General features: G+C 43.2%; 1 protein-coding gene across 2 annotated transcripts; it reads right to left on the bottom strand.

Moving 5' to 3' along the window:
- Window positions 1-3655: 3655 nt before the first annotated feature.
- DDX25 (DEAD-box helicase 25) lies at window positions 3656-19928 on the bottom strand. 2 transcript variants are annotated; one of them, XM_081961220.1, is made up of 12 exons: window positions 19683-19928; window positions 17334-17394; window positions 16067-16129; window positions 14090-14225; window positions 13361-13453; window positions 11806-11908; window positions 10416-10530; window positions 8379-8556; window positions 7302-7539; window positions 6270-6432; window positions 5089-5277; window positions 3656-3904 (listed from the first exon to the last, which is right to left on the bottom strand). In XM_081961220.1, exons 1-12 carry the CDS (start codon window positions 19911-19913, stop codon window positions 3843-3845), a joined length of 1632 nt encoding a protein of 543 aa, XP_081817346.1. In that variant the 5' UTR covers window positions 19914-19928; the 3' UTR covers window positions 3656-3842. The 2 variants fall into 2 exon arrangements, with proteins under 2 accessions (XP_081817346.1, XP_081817347.1); XM_081961221.1 differs by having other exon boundaries at window positions 3661-3904; window positions 19735-19808.
- Window positions 19929-20016: the final 88 nt, after the last annotated feature.

Raw genomic sequence — 20016 nt, 5'->3', positions numbered from 1 at the left:
CCTTGTCAGTGACAGCAGCGACAAGATCTGAATCCGAGACTTCCTCACGTATTAATGTGTCTCTTGGCTGTCCTGCTGCTCCTTCAATCATCCAAAGCTATTGGGCGTACGGGATAAGCTTAGCAAGATCTTGTCCATTCCAGCCGGAATTGCAGACTCAACCCTACAGCTGGTTCCAATGTTCTCCGCTAACTTTATTGAATTTTTTTTTAAAAAAAACAATTTATCATTCCTGCTCTGCCGCAGGCCTGCTGATTAGCTACATACGACACGGGCCAATTGTGGAAATGATGCTGGCAATATAAGGGCAGGAATTGCTCAAGTCGTAGAGCAGGGGAGGGAGGGGGCATGGGGAGAAAGGGAAGGGAGATGCAGAAGGGAAGTTGTAGGAAGAGCATAAGCGTGACTTAAAGAGGGTGTGTTTTTGAGCATCTCTGCTCCACCCTTTTTACAGGTGTCCCAATGCACAACCAAGGGCGTAGGTTTGATTGCACGGTGATTGCCATCTTGACTTTTTTGACCACTTTGTGGACACTTCGCCATGCAGGTAAGAGGGATTGGGTCTTTGAATGCATGGCTGTGGCCACCATTTTGACTATTTTGCTTCCTTTGTAGACACCCCTGAATTGGACAAATCCAGTTGGTTCATGATTCTGAAAGGGTAAACGATGCATATGACATGAATCAAGCTCTCCCCTAATGCTAGGACTAGCTGTGAAGTTTGTTTCCCCTTTTCTGGCCCAGCACCAAAGAGCAAGATGAGAGAAGGCAAATCATGGATGGAGATGGTCTGAATTGTCTCCTTGACTGGTCTGAATTTCCCACCCCTTTTTCAACTGCTTGGGCAGTTGAAATGGGTGCAGTGAGTTGTAGCTGCGCCCGTTTGAACTGTCCAAAGTCTCCGCAATTGGCACGCTGGATGAGAAAACAGTCTGTAAATTGGAATCTACCCAGCTGAAGCGTTCCAGAGTGGAGAAGACGGGTCTAAGCACAAGGATCCCGCTTGGTGTATGATTTAGAAAGAGGTGTGACCTCAACCAGTTGTGGCTTCTCCAGAAACACAACTTGGCACAGTAGGTGAACGCAGCCTGGTAGAAGCAAAAGTTCATAGAATATTTCATATATTTCCCTTATTTCTCCTCTTTTTCTTCCGGACAACTTCTTCCTTCTATTTTTCACACCGCGGGAGATAGGATTGCGCCATGCCAAGCCTTTTCTAGCAATCACATTTCTTTTTATTGCCCAACATTCTTTCTGTGCAAAAAACAAAGGGTGGGGGAATGTCCTGGGGTTTTTGTTTTTCAGCCTCATGTGCCATGTTTATTCACAGGCCACCAATGTAGCAGGCAATTGGCTGGATCAACTATGTGCCCTGGTGCCAATGATCCAATTCCCCGGGGGTTGGGGTTGTGGGTGTGGGGTTACGCAAACTTGTCTCTACAAGACTTTCAAATGGTTCTCTTTCTTCGTGCCAGCTCCGGCTTCATTGCAACAGGAAGTCGCATGATGCAACTCAAGTCCCCAACTATGTCTAGGAAGGGCCACCACGTCCAGCGGAGACAGCGGAATCGACTTTGCCTGCCTTCAAATGCCAGACTCACTTTATCTTCTGAGAAAAGCGTCCCTCAAAGTGGAACATTTTCCACGTGAAAAAAATAAGAGGGGAAAAGGTTTTCAGTTTTCTGCCGATTTTATAGCCCACGCTGCTGTCGACGTGATTAAAAAGCAGGAGGAACACAACAGCGTCCTTGGGGAAAAGGATGCTCAAAGAATCCTTTTCTAATTTTGCTTTAGAGTGGGATGACACACATTTCTTAAATCGAAGTGCTGACCAGAACACACGAGCAAACAGAGTCCAGATGTTTCATTTGGTGCTTGTGCTAAAATAGCACAGAGAATGCAAGGGGTAAATACGTTATTTTTGAGTATTTAAATAACATCTTGGCTGCTTCCTAAAATCTCCAGGAAATCGTCCCGGAGGCCATGAAATATTTTAAGTTTCTTTTTCAGAAAGCAGAGGGCAAGATCAAGGAATCCCCGGAAGAGAGAAAAAACAGCCCTTGCATAGAGACGTCAATGCCCAACATCTGCAAATGCAGCCTGAAAACCTTTGCGTGGGCATCTGGGAACCACAAATAATTAATAAAGGTAGTCCTCAACTTACAACCATCCACCCAATGACTATTCAGTTACAATGGCACTAAACAAAAAAGTGACTCATGACTGTTTTCACACTTAACTGATGGGATCAAAATTCAGATGCTTGGCAACTGACTCATATATGCCATGTCCTGGGGAAGCCAGATCCATTTAACAGCCCTGCTACTAACTTAACAACTGTGGCAAGGTAGGTCATAAAATGGAGCAAAATTCACTTCACTATCTCACTTAGCAACAGAAATTTAGGCTCAATTATAGTCACCTCGGGGTGTCTTCTAGTCCAACCCCCTACTCAAGACAAGAGACTTTACACCAGTGGCCTCAAACCTTTTGGGCACCAGGGACTGGTTTGGAGGAGGGGTTTTCCCACGGACCAGAAGGGGCATGGTTTCGGGCGCTGCCTGCATCCTGCAGATGGGGCTTCCCTTGTTTGTGTGGCCCAGTTTCTAGCAAGCCGCAGCCAAGTGCCAGTCCATGGATTCTGGGGTTAGGAGCCCCTGCCTTATACCATCCTGGTCAAATGATTGTCCAGGCTAGTTCAACAAGACATCAATAGGTAGGACTCAATTATTGGACAGCAGAATTAGAGAAAAGACGATGGGGTTTGCCTGCTTTTTATATTTAGGAGTGAAGTTTGTTGCTTATACCTACACATTATCCTGGCACATTGTGGAAATCCTTGGAAATGCAGTGCTTTGTTGTTGTTAGTTGTGAAGTCATGTCCGACTCATCGTGACCCCATGGACGACGTTCCTCCAGGCCTTCCTGTCTTCTACCATCCTTTGGAGTCAATTTAAGCTCACGCCACTGCTTTGGTGACTCCATCCACCCACCTCATTCTCTGTTGTCTCCTTCTTCTTTTGCCTTCAATCTTTCCCAGCATTAGGCTCTTCTCCAGTGAGTCCTTCCTTCTCATTAGGTGGCCAAAGTATTTTGAGTTCCATCTTCAGGATCTGGCCTTCTAAAGAGTAGTCAGGGTTGATCTTTTCTAGGGCGGCTAAGATCCTACGCAGAATCCTCAAATTCCCAGGCCTATGGGAGAAAACTCAAGATTGAGGAAGACATCGGCCACTCATAGGAGTGGGAAGACATAAAGTACATAATCTCCTTAAATCAAACTCGCCTGTAACTCAGCTTTTCATACAAGCAGCTACTGACTCCTAGAGGCAAGAAGATTAATTACCTGTTTTTATGCTCTCTTCTAACAGTCACTTTATTAACCTAAGCTTTAGCTCAAATGGTACAGATTTAGTGCTCTCAAAGTCAAATATCATGTATTTGGATCTGATGATATCCATGATCTGACACAAGTGATTGTGGAATACTATTTAATTGTGTGATGGAAATATGGGACATGTGGAAGTAAGGCATTTAAGTAAAAACAACGTTATAGTGTGGATCGCCAAGTTCCTCCATTATCTCAGGAAAAAAAGACCCCAAATGATTGTATACTGGTAGTGACATCAGTGTTAAAAAGTGGCACAGTGCATCTAGGTAGATAATAAGGGATTTTGGAGATGAATGGTTGGTTAAGCTCAGGACTCTTCCTGTCAATCATGTGAACAATTCTATGTACCACCACAGCAGTTTGCAGAAGGAAAATACAGGAACAAGACAATTTTCCTTTAATTTGACAAAGCAAAATGGGCAAAATGGGCACTCTGGTATAAAACGATAGGGCTTCAGTCTTCTATTTTTTCTAGGGCTTCCATATCCTCTGGATCAAGGCGTTGGATCAAGATCTCTGAAAAGAAGAAATAGAATTTGCAGCTGACTTTCTGGAAAGGCACCCAAGCCACTGAATTGCAGTAGGTACAGGCCGTGTTTGACTTACAGTTTCCTTAGTGACAGTTCAAAGTTAGAACGGCACTGGAAAAAAGTGACTTGTGACCATTTTTCACACTTATGACCGTTGCAGCATGCCCACGGTCACGATTCACATTGGCTTGACAAATGACTCACATTTATGACGGTTGCAGTGTCCTGGGGTCTTGTGATCCCCCTTTTGTGATCAGAAAACCAGAATCGCCCAACAACCGTGTTGCTGATTTAAGAACTGCAGCGATTCACTTAAGCCAACGTGGAAAGAAAAGTTGTAAAGCGGGGCAAAACTCACTCAACTAATTTCTCACTTAACAACAAAACTTTTGGGTTCAGTTGTGATCGTTGAGAACCAACTGTACATCTTCTGAAGTTTGTGACCCAGTACTGCCTACACTACCCTTTCTGCCTGCCAGGCTTCAAATTCTATATTTACATCCTCCTGATGACAAGAAACTGCAAAACAAAAACACCTGTGGCGAAGGTAGGCAGTTGTCAAGAATGCCTCTATCCCCAGCAAAAGTAGCTGAAGGTAGGCTGAGGGGGGAGGCTTGTTCTCTGAGCTTGTGAGTTGGTTTCCCAACATTTTGCTACCAGGCAAGGTAGCATCTTCAGCAGAGTTTAAGTATTGGTGTTCTGCTTATAAGGGCTTTGTGTGGTCAGTGGGTCTTGTGATGGGAGGATCACGTCAGGTGAGGGTCTTGTGATGGATTAGATCAGGTGAGGGTCTTGTAATGGGAGTGTCGTGTGAGGGGAGGGCCTTGTGATGGGTCTTTTGATAAGTGAGGTGTGGGTGAGCAAAGAAATTCAGAAGGCGCATGGCTGTAGACAATGTTGTTTGGGAGAGGTCCACCTGCTCAGAAAAATGCCCACTTGACTTAAAGGGAACGACGTGAAGAATTATTGTCAAATTAAAGGGAGGGGATTCTATCTCTTTGTGCCTCTGACCTTCCAAGCATTGCAGCCTTCAGAGTTCCCCACTCTACAGCTCTGAGGCAAACTCAAAGCTGATGAGGCTTCTGACTACCTTCACCTATTGGATTACACCCCCCCCCTGCCCCCCGCCCCGCTTGTGGGTTTTTGGCCCAGGGAACGTATCACACTCACTGAAGTGATTTTGGATTTCAAACAGAAGAGGTAAGTTTTTCCTTTCCACCATGTTGAACGCCAGGCCCTTCTTTCCAAACCGGCCCGTTCGACCGATGCGATGGAGGTAGGCCTCAAAGTCAGGCCCTCGGAACACGGTGGTAGGCAAGGTAAAGTTGACCACGATGGTGACCTGCATCACGTCAATGCCTAGGGAGAAAGATAAACAGAGAGGACCTGCATGGATGACCTGCCTGGAAAGCAGCAGCAAAAGCCAGTGTGTCACGGCCTCATCAGAGCCAACTTCGGAGGAGGAGGAGGAGGAGAAGGCAGAGTTGGGACCGTCTGACGGGAATGGCTCCCTTGGGACGCTTGGAGAGGCCGGGGCCTGAGGACGATGCTGTCCCAGGCCCCTCAGGCATTGGGGGAAGTGGTCGACAGGACAGAGAGCTGCCTGCCCTGATAGACACAGGTAGGAATCGGCTGTAGACATGCAGTGGTGCTGAGAGGCAGCAGATCCCCTCTGATGAAGAACAGCTGCCTCCCCCACTTGATCCAAGGGCACGGAGAGTAGAGCAGAGGCAAGCTCAAAGGAAGGCTGCAAGGCTAATGGGGATTAGGGCACCCCATCCCTCTTCACAAGGAAGACCTGGTATGGGTTGATTTAAGGAGAAGCGGGGGGGGGGGGCAGGGGCAGGAAGAGGCCGTCTTTCTCAGGAGTCCACTTGGGCTTACACTCCCCCAGCTTTCGAATATATCAGCCTTGACTCATGTCTCTGCCTGTGCCTTCCCTCTTGGACTTGCAGCTTCTCTTTGGACATCCTCTCTGCCTTTGCCAGTTGGTTTTTGCTGTTTACTGGTTTTTGTTTGTGGGATTGCCTCCAGAGGTTGTGAATGCCCCAACACTGGAAGTCTTTAAGAAGATGTTGGATCGCCATTTGTCTGAAACGGTATAGGGTTTCCTGCCTAGGCAGGGGGTTGGATTAGAAGACCTCCAAGGTCCCTTCCAACTCTGCTATTGGTATTGTATTGATTGAGGGCGACTGCCTGCCGGGAAGGGCCGAGTCTTACCATCCATTGTAGGACCATTTCTTGTGGTATTTAACAAAGCAATAAAGGACTCTTAATCGATGCTCTGAGGACTCTGCCTAGGCGGCCTGGGTCCCAACACAGGGAGAGAGCTTCAGCTACTAGAACTGTACCTCTGGCGCAGATGTTGGTTGTGATGAGAACTTTGAATTTCCCATCGCGGAACTGCTGGATCACCTCTGCCCGCTGTTCAACTGTCAGTTCCCCGATCAGCAGGGACACCTGGTGCCCATCGTTTCTTAGGGCGTGGTACAGCCATTTAGCATTGTAGCGTGTCTGTCAAAAGTATACAACAAGAAAGGAGGGTGGCACAAAGGGAAGCCCTGGGATAGACAGTCCACCAGTTGCGTTTTTGATGCCCTGTAATGTATTCCTTTACAACCCACCTGGCAGACATAGGTTGCAGGATAGATTGCAAATTGCGACCTGGGAAAAAGACCTATAAATTTTATTAACAAACTTCTATTTAGGTTTTGTCATAAAGGTGTAATGTTTGGGGGGTTTGACGAGAGGAGTTGGGATATAAATAGTAAATGACTTTTAGCTAATTATAATAACAACAAGGAAATGTCAATGGATATTGTTTAATAATATATACATGCTTGGGTATTGGTAAAAGTTTAGCCAGGGAAATAGGTATGTATTTGTCGGCAGGTTATAGGTATATATAAATATAGGTATATATTTGTGTATAGTGACCTTCCTCCCATATTTAGGCATACCAGGGGTTGTAACACAAATACATACCTATTTCCCTGGCTCAACTGATAAGGAGGCGAGCCTGTGGCTTAGTGGCTAAGACTCCTGCCTAAGATATAATACAGTCCAGGTTCAAATCCCAGTAAGGGTATGGCTAGCTGATGAGAGCTAATTAGCTCGAAATAGATCTATACTAGTCTCCCTTTATGTATTTATCAGTACAAATACAACACACACACACACACACACACATATATACACATACACACACACACACACACACACACAGAGGAAGAAGAGGAGGAGGAGGAGGAGGAGGAGGAGGAGGAGGAGGAGGAGGAGGAAGAAGAGGAAGAGGAAGAGGATGATAGAAGCAGAACTGGGCTGCATGACTTTGGGTTCCTAGATGGCTTTGACCTTGAAGGGTGGACCACAGAGCCCCTTACCTGGCAGAAAATGATGGCCTGGCCGATGGTGATGCTGCCGTAGATGTTGCACAGAGCTCTGAATTTCTCTTCCTTCCTCTCACACTCAAAATAATACTGCCGGATATTGCTGAGGGTCAGCTCTTCTCGGCGGAGCGTAATGATGTTGGGCTCAGGGATGATGCGCTGGGCAAACTTTAGTACAGGCTGCTCAAAGGTTGCTGAGAAGAGAAGCAGCTGGCAATCGGAGGACAAATTCCTAGGGGAAAGGTTTTAAAGGAAGAATAGTTCCAACAGATAGGAATGAAAGGAGCCAATATTAAATACCCCCCAAAACTGTTCTGCGTCGGCCCTTTGCCAACATTCCCATAAAGGAAGGAACTTGTTTCAAGGAGCCTGCAGCTCAGTGTGGTTTTTACACACAGGAGGTTTCCAGATTTGATCTTCAGGGATTCCAGTGACAGAAAATAGCTCATCAGCAAAGATCTACAGGGCAAAATTGGGACCACCTGCCGTGGCCAACCCACTGCCGGGCAATCTAACGATTCTATTTAATTATTTAAAATAACTAAAAAGATATTTTGATGTTTGCCATGCACTTTTCATTCTGTTTTTCCTTTTGCATCCTTTCTTCAATAACTCCATTCCATGGTTTCTTTGATATTAGTGTGGCTCTTTGTCTGCAGCGAGTTGGACATGGGGAATTGTCATAGACACAGGGCCATATTCAACTAATAGCATTATGACAATAACACTTAGACTTATAGACGACTATATGTGAAACACGTGGAAGCTTCAGTTGCTGCAAAACGTGGCAGCCTGCACATGTGTCACCTCTCCTGTGGGAGCTGCACTGGTTGCCATTTTGTTTAACATGCGATCTGCTTTTTCTCTGGCAAAGGAATCTTAATGATTTTCTCAATAATATAAATCCATAAAAGTTGTATTTATTTACTTATATGATCTGAATGTTTACAACTGTCTTTTGGACGATGTGTGGCATTGAGGCAATTTGGGAAAAGTTAAATATTCTGGATGTTTAGCAGTGGAAAAGAAACCCTTATTCAGAAACAAAAAGAAGAAGAAAAAATGTTTTACCTCTGGATACGAACACTCTGATCCAAGAAATTCTGTTTATCGATCATGACATCTGCTTCATCCAGCACATACACTCTGATCCTCTTCAGATTAAAAAGCTTTAGTTTAAAACACCAATCTAGCAGGGTCCCGGGTGTCCCAATTATTATTTGTTCTTTTATTGAGGTCCCCCTTGGAACTAAGAAAAACACATTTATGTAAAAAGCATTATTTGCTGCAATGAAAAAAAACTTAAGGCTATGTAGTAGTAATTTTGTGAAGTTGTTTTTCTTTGGTCCTGTTCAGAATGAGGGAAATATGAAATTGAATAGGCTGGATAATTAGGACCCTTGAATCAACAGGATAACAGATTGGAAGGGACCTTGGTGGTCGTCTAGTCTAACCCCATGGTCAAGCAGAAAACCCTGTATCATTTCAGACAAGTGGCTGTCCCGGCTCTTCTTCAAACCTCCAGTGTTGTACGCCCACAACTTCTGGCAACTCATTTCACTGATTAATTGTTCTAGCTGTCAGGACATTTCTCCTTAGGGTCTCCAGGTCAATTTCATACTTACAAAATCGAAGAGAATGTTAGGCACCCTATAAAATTGTTGTGAAGGCCAAACAAATGTGAGAATAAACATTATTACTCTTATTGAAACCCAAAAGAGAAACAGAACCATGCAGAGCTTTCGTGCCTTCTTTTTCAAAAAGTTGCAGTCATGCAAGTAGGTCTTGGTGCCATCCAGATATTTTGGAATGTCATCCACGCCTACTTACATGCTACTGGTCTGCTGGCTGAGACTCTTAGGATTTATAATACCGTATGGAATATGTGGAGGGCATATCAAGGAGAGAAGCAACCTAGAACTAAGAAGAAACTTCCTGACAGTTAGAACAATCAATCAGTGGGAGACCTTCAGGAGCTGTGGAGGCTTTTAAGAAGGGACTGGACAACAAATAGCTGAGGGTCTCCTGCTTGAGCAGGGGGTTGGACCAGAACACTTCCAAGATCCCTTCCAACTCCATTGTTCTGTAAATTACAGCAATATCATTCATCCAATACACGCCACCCACCCTCAAAGATTCGAATAAATTAACAAGAACCCACCAGAAAATTTCCAAGTCTGAAGCAAAAACCATCTGGGAGTACATATGGGCATAATGCAAACTGTATGATATAATGCATGTTATTGTTATGGATGTTATTATTTACTATTGCTATTGGTATTATCTTTTAATATTATTGTAAATAGATTCTTGTCTTTTGCTGGTCTATGACCATAATAAACTTTATATTCATTCATTCATCTGTGGGGATGAAAAATGGAACTGTAGTATTGTGCTTAGCGACTTGAAATGTTTCCTACAATTTTTTTTAAAAAAAAAACTATGGAAGAGTCCCCTATATGAAGGGGAGATGCGGTCATGAGTATGCGTCAAGGGAGATTGGCAACATTTGCGTTTTACAAAATAAGTACAGGAGTATTAGCACAAGAAAGAGATGGTGGAAATGCTTTGCATCCTGACGGTCAGGATGGTGGACTTTTCTGGAGGAATCAGAATCAAGTAGATCTTCAGTCATGAAAATTCACTGGATGACTCTGGACCAATTATTGTCTTAGAGGCCAAACTACTTCAGAGGGTTATTGATTAGGAGGCAGTGTTTCTTAATGATGGCAACTTTAAGATGCATGGACTACAACTGAAGTCCACGGATCTTAAAGTTGTCCAGATTGAGAAACACTGCCTCCTAATCAATAACCCTCTGAAGTGAGTGCATGTGCGCGCCAGAAAACAGAAGAGCAGGTGGCCAGTATGCATCCCATCTGCGCATTCTGGCCAGCTGGTTTTTGAGTTTCCAGGACACCAGTCCATGCATGCGCACCAACCAGCTGGTCTTTGAGTTTCCAGGACACCAGCCATGCATGTGCACCAACCAACTGGTCTTTTAAGTTTCCGGGGCTCCGACGTGCACACATTCTTGGTTTGGGCATTCGGTGCCCAAAACGTTCGCCATCACTCATCTATCATATACAGTATGTAAGAAATCCTTACCTCTGTTGCCTCGAATAGCATAATTAACATTTATGTTGACACAGAATCTTCCCATTTTCTCAACAACATGTCCAGTTTGAACAGCCAGTTCAAAGGTGGGAGAGAGGCAGAGGCACTTCAAGGCAAGACAAGATAAATGTACGACTTATCTTCATAGCCACATTTTAATTTAGTTTTCAACAAGAGACGCACATTTTCACATTCATTGATTCAACTTCCTGGGGTGCTTTTTCAATTATGACTTGACTGTGGAGTAATTATGACTAACAAAGTAGCTACCTCTTATGAAATCGCCATCTCCCAGCAATTGTTCCCATGTTCCTTTCAAAAGGAGCTGAACCGCAGCACATTCATAAAATGTGGATTATTTTGGTGCCACTCTTCTGTATTTTAAGAAAGACTGACTCATACCGGAATGAGTCTTTCTGTATGATCACACATATGAATTCCCTCCACCTTTGCATGAAGTTCTCAACTTACAACAGTTCATTTAGTGATTGTTCAAAGTTACGACATCACTGAAAAAAGTGACTTATGGACATTCTTCACGTTGCAACTATTGCAGTGTTCTCCATAGTCACATGCTCAAAATTCAGATGCCTGGCAACTACTCACATTTATGACCATTACAGTGTCCCAGGGTCCTATGATCCCCTTTTGCGACTTTGTGACAAGCAAGGTCAATGGGGAAAGCCAGATTCATTTAACAATCAGTATAGTATAGCCTTTATTGTCATTATACAAAATAAATACAATGAAATTGGTTACTATCGGGTTACTAACTTAACAACTGTGGTGATTGACTGAACAATTGTGGACCATAAGTTCGTAAAATGGGGCAAAATTACCAAATGTTTCGCTTCGCAACGAAAATTTGGCCTCAATTGTGGCCGTAAGTCAAGGACTACCTGTACTTTCCTGACTTGAACTTGTAAAAGATTTTTGCTGTTTCTATAGGAACAACTCTACAGCAAATGTTTTACAAAGGCAGATATTACCTGAGTTAGTTTCTCACTCACAGCATTGTTTTTTTAGCAGGCAATTTTGGAAACTGTTTGAGGTCAAGTGTCTGTGGGTACGGGTAGAGGTATGCACGCTGAATTGGTCCAATAAAATAATGTTTGGGTGAATTGTTTCATCACTGCTCACATAGCTATATTCCTTAAATTAAATGTGTGCCAAAAAAGCAAGGACATCAACATTTGAGTGAAAAGTATTATTATTATTTTTTACAAAACCTCAGATTATAAAACTTTTGCTATCATATTTTTCAGTCAAGGAAAGGAATAGAAAGGAAAGACTCTTACTCGAGTTAAGACCCAAAATTCTGCTCACAAAACAGCATTGGCGAATTGTCTTTGAAGAGAGCAGCAAGATTAGCGACATTTACCTGTGGAAATTCCTTCTTTGGGTCTGTTCTGCTCAGCATAGCTAGAACAAATGCAGCTGTTTTGCCTGTCCCTGACTGACTTTGTGCTATAAGATTTTGGGGTCTGAAATACAAAATTACTTTATTAACATTTGTGCAAAACAGAGAACAACTGAGTAGCAAGAGAAAAGGAAAGAAAATGATTCCAGGATTTATTTTTAATATAAAATAGACAATAAAATAAAATAAAATGGAAATGGCATTTAAATAAGGAGAACCAGGAGAACATTTCATAAAACCAAGACTAAGAAAATATACAACAACAACAATAATATATGAAAGTATATACTTTCAAAGGATGAAGAAAACTGAACAAGCTGAAAAGATTTCTGCAACAAGATTGTCATATGTAAAGCAAACATGAATCTGGAAGCCTAAGTCTTTGTATTGTTTTGGGAACAATACCTATCATCACCTCAGCCCCATCCCCCAAAAAGCTGTTTTGCTTTTATCTTAGCTCATAAGAGCCTTAAAGTCCCGTCAATTAGTTCAGCATTCTTTTTATACAATTACCATCTTTGACAACCCAAGAAAGAAATGCAGTAGTTCAGCTTTAAGGCAGATAAACTGAGATTCCCAGACACTCAAGTCAGCTAATAGAAGTCACTGCCTAATTGATATAGGGCCATGATGACGGACCTACGGCACGCCTGTCAGAGGTGGCACGCAGAGCCCTTTCTGCTGCCACGTGTGCTGTCGTCCCAGGTCATATCTCCGTGGCGTTTCTCTTTTGTGAGCTTCTGTTTCCCTGCAAACGACGAAACAAAAGCTCACGAAAGAAAAAGATCTCACCTTTTGCTGTGCTGTCAGTGGTGGGATGCCCAGCCTTCTGCCAGCCAGCGGGTCTCTGCTGCACATGTATGCATGTCAGGGGTAGATTCCTGCCAGTTCTCACCTCTTCTATAAAGAGGTTCCACAAATCTACTGTGCCGCTTAGAACCGGTTCCAGCTCCTTCCCCCCCTCATCAAGATAAAGAGCGAGAGGAGGAATTCTGGGAGTTGAAGTCCACAAGTCTTAAAGCTGTCAAGTTTGAACACCCCTGGGTTTTTTTTTCTAAAGGGTTAGGGGTGCAAGGGTTTTGTAACTTGACAGCTTTAAGACTTGCGTGCTTCAAATGCCAGAGTTTCTGAGCCAACATTTTGGTTGCTAAGCAAGAGCGTTGTTAAGTGAGTTTCACCACATTTTACAAGTTGGCCATGCCCACCCAGTCACATGGCTGGCAAGCCACTCCTACTTGGTCACATGGCTGGCAAGCCACTCCTACTTGGTCACATGGCCTACAAGCCACTCCCACAAAGCAGGCCACACCTACAGAAGAGGTTCTAAAAAGTTTTTGAAACCCACCACTGGTGCATGTCCACCCACAGTTTGGGCATGTGCATGCGCAGTTTGGGCACTTGGTGTCTAAAAGGTTCACCATCACTTGGTGTCTAAAAGGTTCACCATCACTTATATAGAGTTTTCCTGACCTACAACACCAGCAAGGTCCTTCTAATTTCTTTTAAAACAACTTACGGATCAGCAAGCATAATTGGCAGTGCGGTTTCCTGTATCTTGGATGGCCTGTTAAAACCCATGCCATAAACACCTTGCAATAGTTCTGGCTTCCTGTCCATAAAACAGCAAAAAGGTTCAAATGTACTGCTGAACAATTTAGTAACAATTCATAACATTGTTATTGTTATTAATCATAATTATGAATGAACACATCAAGGGGAATGACTTGGAAATTCTTTTAAGGTTGCGTATGGTTTTATCACTAAAGATTAAAATACAAAACAGTAAAACAAACAAACAAACAAACAAAATGAAACAAAAATAAACATTCATTCAACCCTAACAACAAAGAAAAATAGTGTTACAAAAAGAAAGAAAGAGGAAAAAGTGATCAAGTAAATTTAACATTCAACGTGTAGGATCCACCCTGGCTGATTGCTGAAAGAAAAGGGAAAAGAGTAAATTCATATATTTTTATATTTATATTAAAAAAAATTGGAAAAAAATTGAGCAACCAGCTGGGGTGGATCCTATATATATTCTTTCCTTTCTTTCTATAAATGTGCATATACACATATGAAGAAAGGAGAAAAAGCAGTCCACAGATTAAGCTGAACAATACAGTAATCTTCAAATCCCTCGGTTAACCATCTATTATATATTTATAGACTGCTTTATAAGGGACTGGAAACTGTTTGTGGACTTTCAATGTGCTAAAAATAATGACTTGGAAATTCGATTTCTCACAAATGCAGCTTTTCAAAGGTGGTTACGGAAAACAGTGGCGATTTGGGATCCCGTTGTAGAATCTCCACGTGATGACTTGATTCCACAAGAGACGTCCGGATCAGCTTATTCAGGAGGGACATTTCTGCCACACTCACTGGGTAAAGTGAGAAAATAAACCAGTTAAGCATTTTCCTGGAAGAAATGGACTCGGAAGCCAGGGGGGAGCTGCTTATACCCTCTACAGATACAACCCTCCCGAGGGAAGACCTTTCTTTTCAAAACTGCTTGGACAGTGGCTTTTTCACCAGGCTATAGGCAAGACTGTACCAACTGAAAAGTACTGGTGCTTGATATTTCTTGCCCTGTTCCAGCTTCTGTTCCTTTCCCATCATAGCAGCTGGATTATAAACCACGTATGCAGGTGCCTTAACAGCAGAAAAGTCAGCCCGGGGAATAAAAATGGACTTCTGTGATTGGAGAAAAATGAACTGAAATCATTTCAACTTATTTCCTAAAGTCAAGGAGTGGCTGCTTTCAACTGGAATGGCTTCACCGTTTCTTCAAACTCCTGGAGTTTGGAAATCACATCTTCCATTTAGTACATGAGCGTACTAAATGGATGTCCTCATCAATGAAAAACTTTGGCAGCCAGCTTTATTTGGGGGAGGGGGGAGGAATCTATCAATCACCAGAAAATGAACTAAGTGTCAAATGGAATTGCATTTGTACATGCATTTCCATTTCACCTTTGGCAAGACGACAATAGGGACTGTTGGTCATCAGGTTAGGGCAGGGGTGTCCAAACTTGGGAACTTTAAGACTTGTGGACTTCAACTCCCAGAATTCCCCAGCCAGCTATGCTAAGTCCACAAGTCTTAAAGTTCCCAAGTTTGGACACCCCTGGGTTAGAGTTAATCTATAAAGCTTGATTAAATTCCGTATAATTGTTATACGGACTGCAACATGTAAATCTGCATAACTTTGGACTTTGGCTAACGACCATTTGTTTATCAATTGTTCAATGTTACCACAGCACCAAAGGATACAGTTGTTACCTCCGGTCCCTGAATCACGGCGATTGCAGCACCTTTGCTGTCATATGACCAAATTTCGGATGCTTGGCAACTCACCTGCACTTAGGGCCACAAGGGGCTTCAACTGCCCCCCAACCTATGTCCTTTTTGCCCACCCTGCACTCTGCCAACACCATCTTCTTCCTCGCACATTGTCTACAATGGGTGGTGGGTTTTTTGCTTTTTGTTTTTGCCACAAATGGGATGTGAACACTAGTTTCCGGCAAAAAATGTTGTAAATCCTGGTCTGATGACCACAGGTTGCTTCAAAGGGCCATAAACATGGGCCAGTTGCCAAGCTCTGAAATGTAATCATGTGACCCTGGGGAGGGGATGCCTAACTTCAAATCCAGGTTGTAACTACAGGTAGTCCTCGACTTATGCAGTTCACTTAGTGACTGAAGTTACAGCAGCCCTGAAAAAAGTGACTTATGACCATTGCAGAATCCCCATAGTCACGTGATCAAAATGCCTGGCAAACTGGTTCCTATTTATGACGGTTGCCATGTCCTGGGGTCATGTGATCACTTTTATGACCTTCTGACAAGCCGAGTCAATGGGGAAGCCACATTTGCTAATTTAACAACTGCAGTGGTTCACTTAACAACCATGGCAAGAAGGTTTGTAAAATGAGGCGAAAATAACTCTCTTTCTCTTAGCAACAAAAATGTTGGGCTGAATTGTGGTTGTAAGTTGAGGACTACCTGTATTCCTGGGGAGATCTGTTATAAGTGACTGGTTGTTTTAACAAAGACTACTTGTAGCCAATTTTAACAGAGGGGCGGGAGACACTTTGGAATATGTAGGAATATTTGACTCCCAGGAAAAGTGCCACAATCTGAAGGGATCCAATCCAGACATCGGCATACTATTTCAAGCATAGCTAGGGATAAGTACAGCTTTCCATCATCCATAATCCTACCTCTGTCATCTTCCTTGTCATCCTGTGCTTCCATGATCACATTGTTCCTCCTAACGGCGCATCCTTAAAAGGAATTTTCCAAACATGTTTAGATTGGCCCATGCTATTTTTTTTTTTTAAAAAAAACTTAAAATACAGCTAAGAAACATTTCAAGTCCAATGTAGAGATTTATGGTTCTGGGAGATTTTTTTTTTAAAGATAGTATGAATTAATTTACAGACCCATTCATAATTTCATTCCAAAACGGATTTTTCTGAAAGAGGAGATAGGAGGAGGACAGGGTATCCACTGCGTTAAACCATGACTTGCTTCATTGTGATTTAATTAATAAAACAAACTTTACAATACATTGTAAAGAATGTCTTGTAAACCTGTTGGAAGTCAAAAGAGTTTCCTTCCAGCTCTTATATTTCATGGTTTTAGGAGAATGAATGGGTTCAAAATAAAATCACCCCCTTTGGGGGCCACTTGAAACTATACAAACGCATACACACACATTCTGGTACCTGCATTAGAAACCATCTATAATACTTGGATGGACAACCAATAGTTCCCAGACCTCAGGCTGATATCCATTGATCTGGACAATGCAGATCAATACAAAAATATTAACACAGTACAGATTCGGTTAATAGTGTAAATCAGTGGTTCCCAACATTTTCTTCACCGCAGCCCCCTTTCAAATACCTTTTGTGACCATGGACTACCAAGACCTAATTCAAGATTTCAGCACTTCTTCAAGCCTTTGCAGACCCCGTGACCACCTCACACACCCACACCCAGGGGTCCACGGACCACAGGTTCAGTACTGCTGCTGTAAATAACAAGCAATGAGCTCCAGATATCATCAGATAAAATACACATCGCTTAGATCAGTGGTCCCTAACCACTGGGCCACAGACCGGTCCCGGTCCGTGGACTGCTAGGAACCAGGACACCAGCACAAGTGGCAGGTGAGCAAGTGAAACTTCATCAGTGCACGAAACCATTCTCTTCCCTCACCAGCAGCCCAGTTCATGGAAGACAATTTTTCTTCCGAAACCGGTCCCTGGTGCCAGAAAGGTTGGGGATTGCTAACTTAGATCATCATACCAATATATGCAAGGGACGAATAATGTTCCTTGAAAATATTGGTATGATGATTTATAAATTTATGTCTTATAGCTCAGGAATTCAATTGTTTCTTGTGTGCATATGAGGGCACACAGCTTAGGAAACAGGGCTTTTGTGGTATTTAAACAGTAAGTACCCAAGCTCACCTCTTACCTGTCCCTAAGAAAGGCTGAGGATGTTGGAGAAGTCTTCCAGGGATGCTTGTCCTGTAAAGCTATGAGCACAAAAGGCAGACAACAAACCACCTGAGACTCAGTAGTTCTCGACAGCCAATGTGTAATTTAACCATGGTTAGCTAATAATTTAATTAAACTTGTATGCCAACCGATTCTCAACAAATCTGAGCGATAGATAATAGACGGCAGATGGGTGTAGATGGATGGTGCATGGATGATACAGAGAGTGGTGTGCTGTGATGGTTGAGGTATTGGGCTAATGGAGAAAATTCTATACGTCTACTCCCAAGAAAAAAATGAAGATAAAGACAGAAAGGCAAAAGTAAAATACAAGAGAAGTAGGAATGAGATGAAGGGATTGTAAAAGAACCAAGCAGTGTATAATAGAGGGATTGGCAAAGAGAGAAATATCTACTTATGCCAGCAATGGAGGAACAGGTGTGGCATTTGGTGAGAGATGATCAGAAAGAACCAGATAAAGAAGAGTTCAGATATTGATAGATAAGAAACTGAGCAAAGAGAAGTACAGCCCTGGTAGGAAACTAACGAGTTTGTGACCAAAAGGTTTGGGCAACTGGAAAAAAAGTTCTGTTGGATCACATCTACTTTGAAATAGTAGAATATAGAATATATTTTCAAAAACTGTATTCATAAACAAAATTGTCCACACAACGTAACAAAAAAGCAGATCATTGTTAGTCCATAAATACATACCCATCACACAATTTCCTTTGGGGGAAGTGGGGGAGTAACATTACGCAAAATGCAAAAACAACAAAGTTAAGGAATTAAGGAATGAGATAAGAAAAAGAAAGACAGCTAAAATCTAGTTTATACTTAATCAATGATGTAAAGCTCTCAATGCCTTCCTATAAACCTTGCCTCGCACATTGCCTTTTGTTTTTAAACCTTTCCCCTCTTTTTTTGTTCAGGATTTGATCAACTCCGCCCAACCACAATTTCCTTGATGTTTATTTCAGTTCAGAGGCTACCCAATTCCAAGTAGCTCTGGGTGGCTTACACTTTAAAAAGCAGGACAATATAATGAAGAATATAATGTGTACGTCAGGGAGTGTGGGAACCACATACATGGTACTCTAAGAGAACTTCCCACAAGGGCCCAGCGCCTACTCTACCCCAAGGCCAGAAAACAGCCAGATATTTCATTATTATTCGCCTTAATTCCAAGATCTTTATAATATCAGAGTTGGAGCCATATGAATCTCTGCAGGGATAATGTTTTAGAAGACAAACAGCACAACAGAGAAGAACAGCTTTTTTCTTGATTCGTCCACTGGACTTGGGCAGCTGATAAAATTAAAAAGAGTTAATTATCCTCCTTTCTTATATAGGTTTTGCAATTTGATCCTTCCCTTTTTTATAACCAAGCCACATCCAATGACTTTTATTTTCAAACTACATTTATCGTGCATTGTTTCTGATGCTTTTTCTTAGTCTAGCACTTACACTGCATTCAATTTATGGTCTTTACGGGCAAGGATGTTGACATATTGGCCCCAGTAGAGCTATTTTGAAGAGGAGCAACGTAATAATGACTTGCCCCTAAGAGGCATCAGCCACAGAAGAATGATAGGCAGGCCTTGTTTAGCTACCCTAATGACGACCAGCAGCTCCATCATTAAGCAAAACAGTCGCTAAATGAAACCACCACTGTATTTGTGGCGACTTCAGCTTTGCTTTACAGGCCTGCAAAGGTCATAAATGCAAAGATTGGTTGAAAAGTTCCTTTTTCATCACGGGCGTAACCGCAAATAGATGCTCTACAAAGCCGAAGGGCCTGTAATCAATCTGGAGAACATAATTAAAATGCACGCTGTTTTAAAACAATTGCTAGGTACAGGGCAAGACAGAATAAAGTAGAAGAGCCAATGACAAAAAATTGGTAATATAGAGTGGAAGAATCCTCCTCCCTAGGTATGCTTTGGGGAGGGGGGGACGACCCTATCCATCCATAAATGAAACGAGAAAGTCTTCAATGGAAGACTTACCCATACTTCTAAATTGCCAATTTGAGCCCCCTTGGATAGAGGCACTATACCTGACAGCCACTGAGGCTGAGATTTTAGCCCTAATTCGGTCAGTTGCTTTTAACCAGCTTTCAGCCCACCAGCAGGGAGCGCCCACAGAAGCAACCGAAGAGCCTCTGGGCATGTGCAAAGATCGCCTTTCATCCCCTCCCACTATTGTTCAGGATGCAGCTGAATGAAGGCGCTGTGTGTGTGAGGGAGGGAGGCAAAGGACTGGAGCGAAGACTCTGATCGGGGCTCCGGGGTGCCAGAAGCCCCGGCCCTCGCCTGGCTCTTACATTGTGTTCCAAGTGCCCAAGGGGCACCCCCCCACGCCCCATCGCTAAGTACTTCGGCTTCGCCCACATCTTGCCCTCCATCCTGAGGGCGACCAGAGCCTGGGCCGCAACCACACCGGCAACAACTGTCAAACGCTGCGGGAACAAATGGGGCCTGATTCGAGGCCGCGACCGCCCAGTATTTATAACCGCTGGAATGGGGCGGAGCGACCGCGCTGTTGCTATGGTCATCTCACAGAGGGGCGGGGCCTTCACGTGCCCCGCCCCGCCCGCCTAGAGATTGCCGAGGGGCGCCCGTTTTAGGCTGGGTGAGGGGAAAGACTGGTGACGTAAA

This window comes from Natrix helvetica (genome assembly GCF_964273705.1).
Source record: "Natrix helvetica genome assembly, chromosome: 8".
NCBI classification, from domain to species: Eukaryota; Metazoa; Chordata; class Lepidosauria; order Squamata; family Natricidae; genus Natrix; species Natrix helvetica.
Note: the sequence above shows the minus strand (reverse complement) of the source record. Positions and strands in the feature narration are given on the sequence as shown.

Bases quoted from the DNA above. Each gene is read 5' to 3' on its own strand.
- DDX25 (XM_081961220.1), bottom strand. From the start codon at position 19,913: ATGACCATAGCAACAGCGCGGTCGCTCCGCCCCATTCCAGCGGTTATA. The intron at 10,531-11,805 runs GTAAATGTCGCT...CTTGCCTTGAAG, and splicing joins CAAAGAAGGAATTTCCACAG to TGCCTCTGCCTCTCTCCCAC. The intron at 6,433-7,301 runs GTAAGGGGCTCT...TACTTTTGACAG, and splicing joins AGGCCATCATTTTCTGCCAG to ACACGCTACAATGCTAAATG.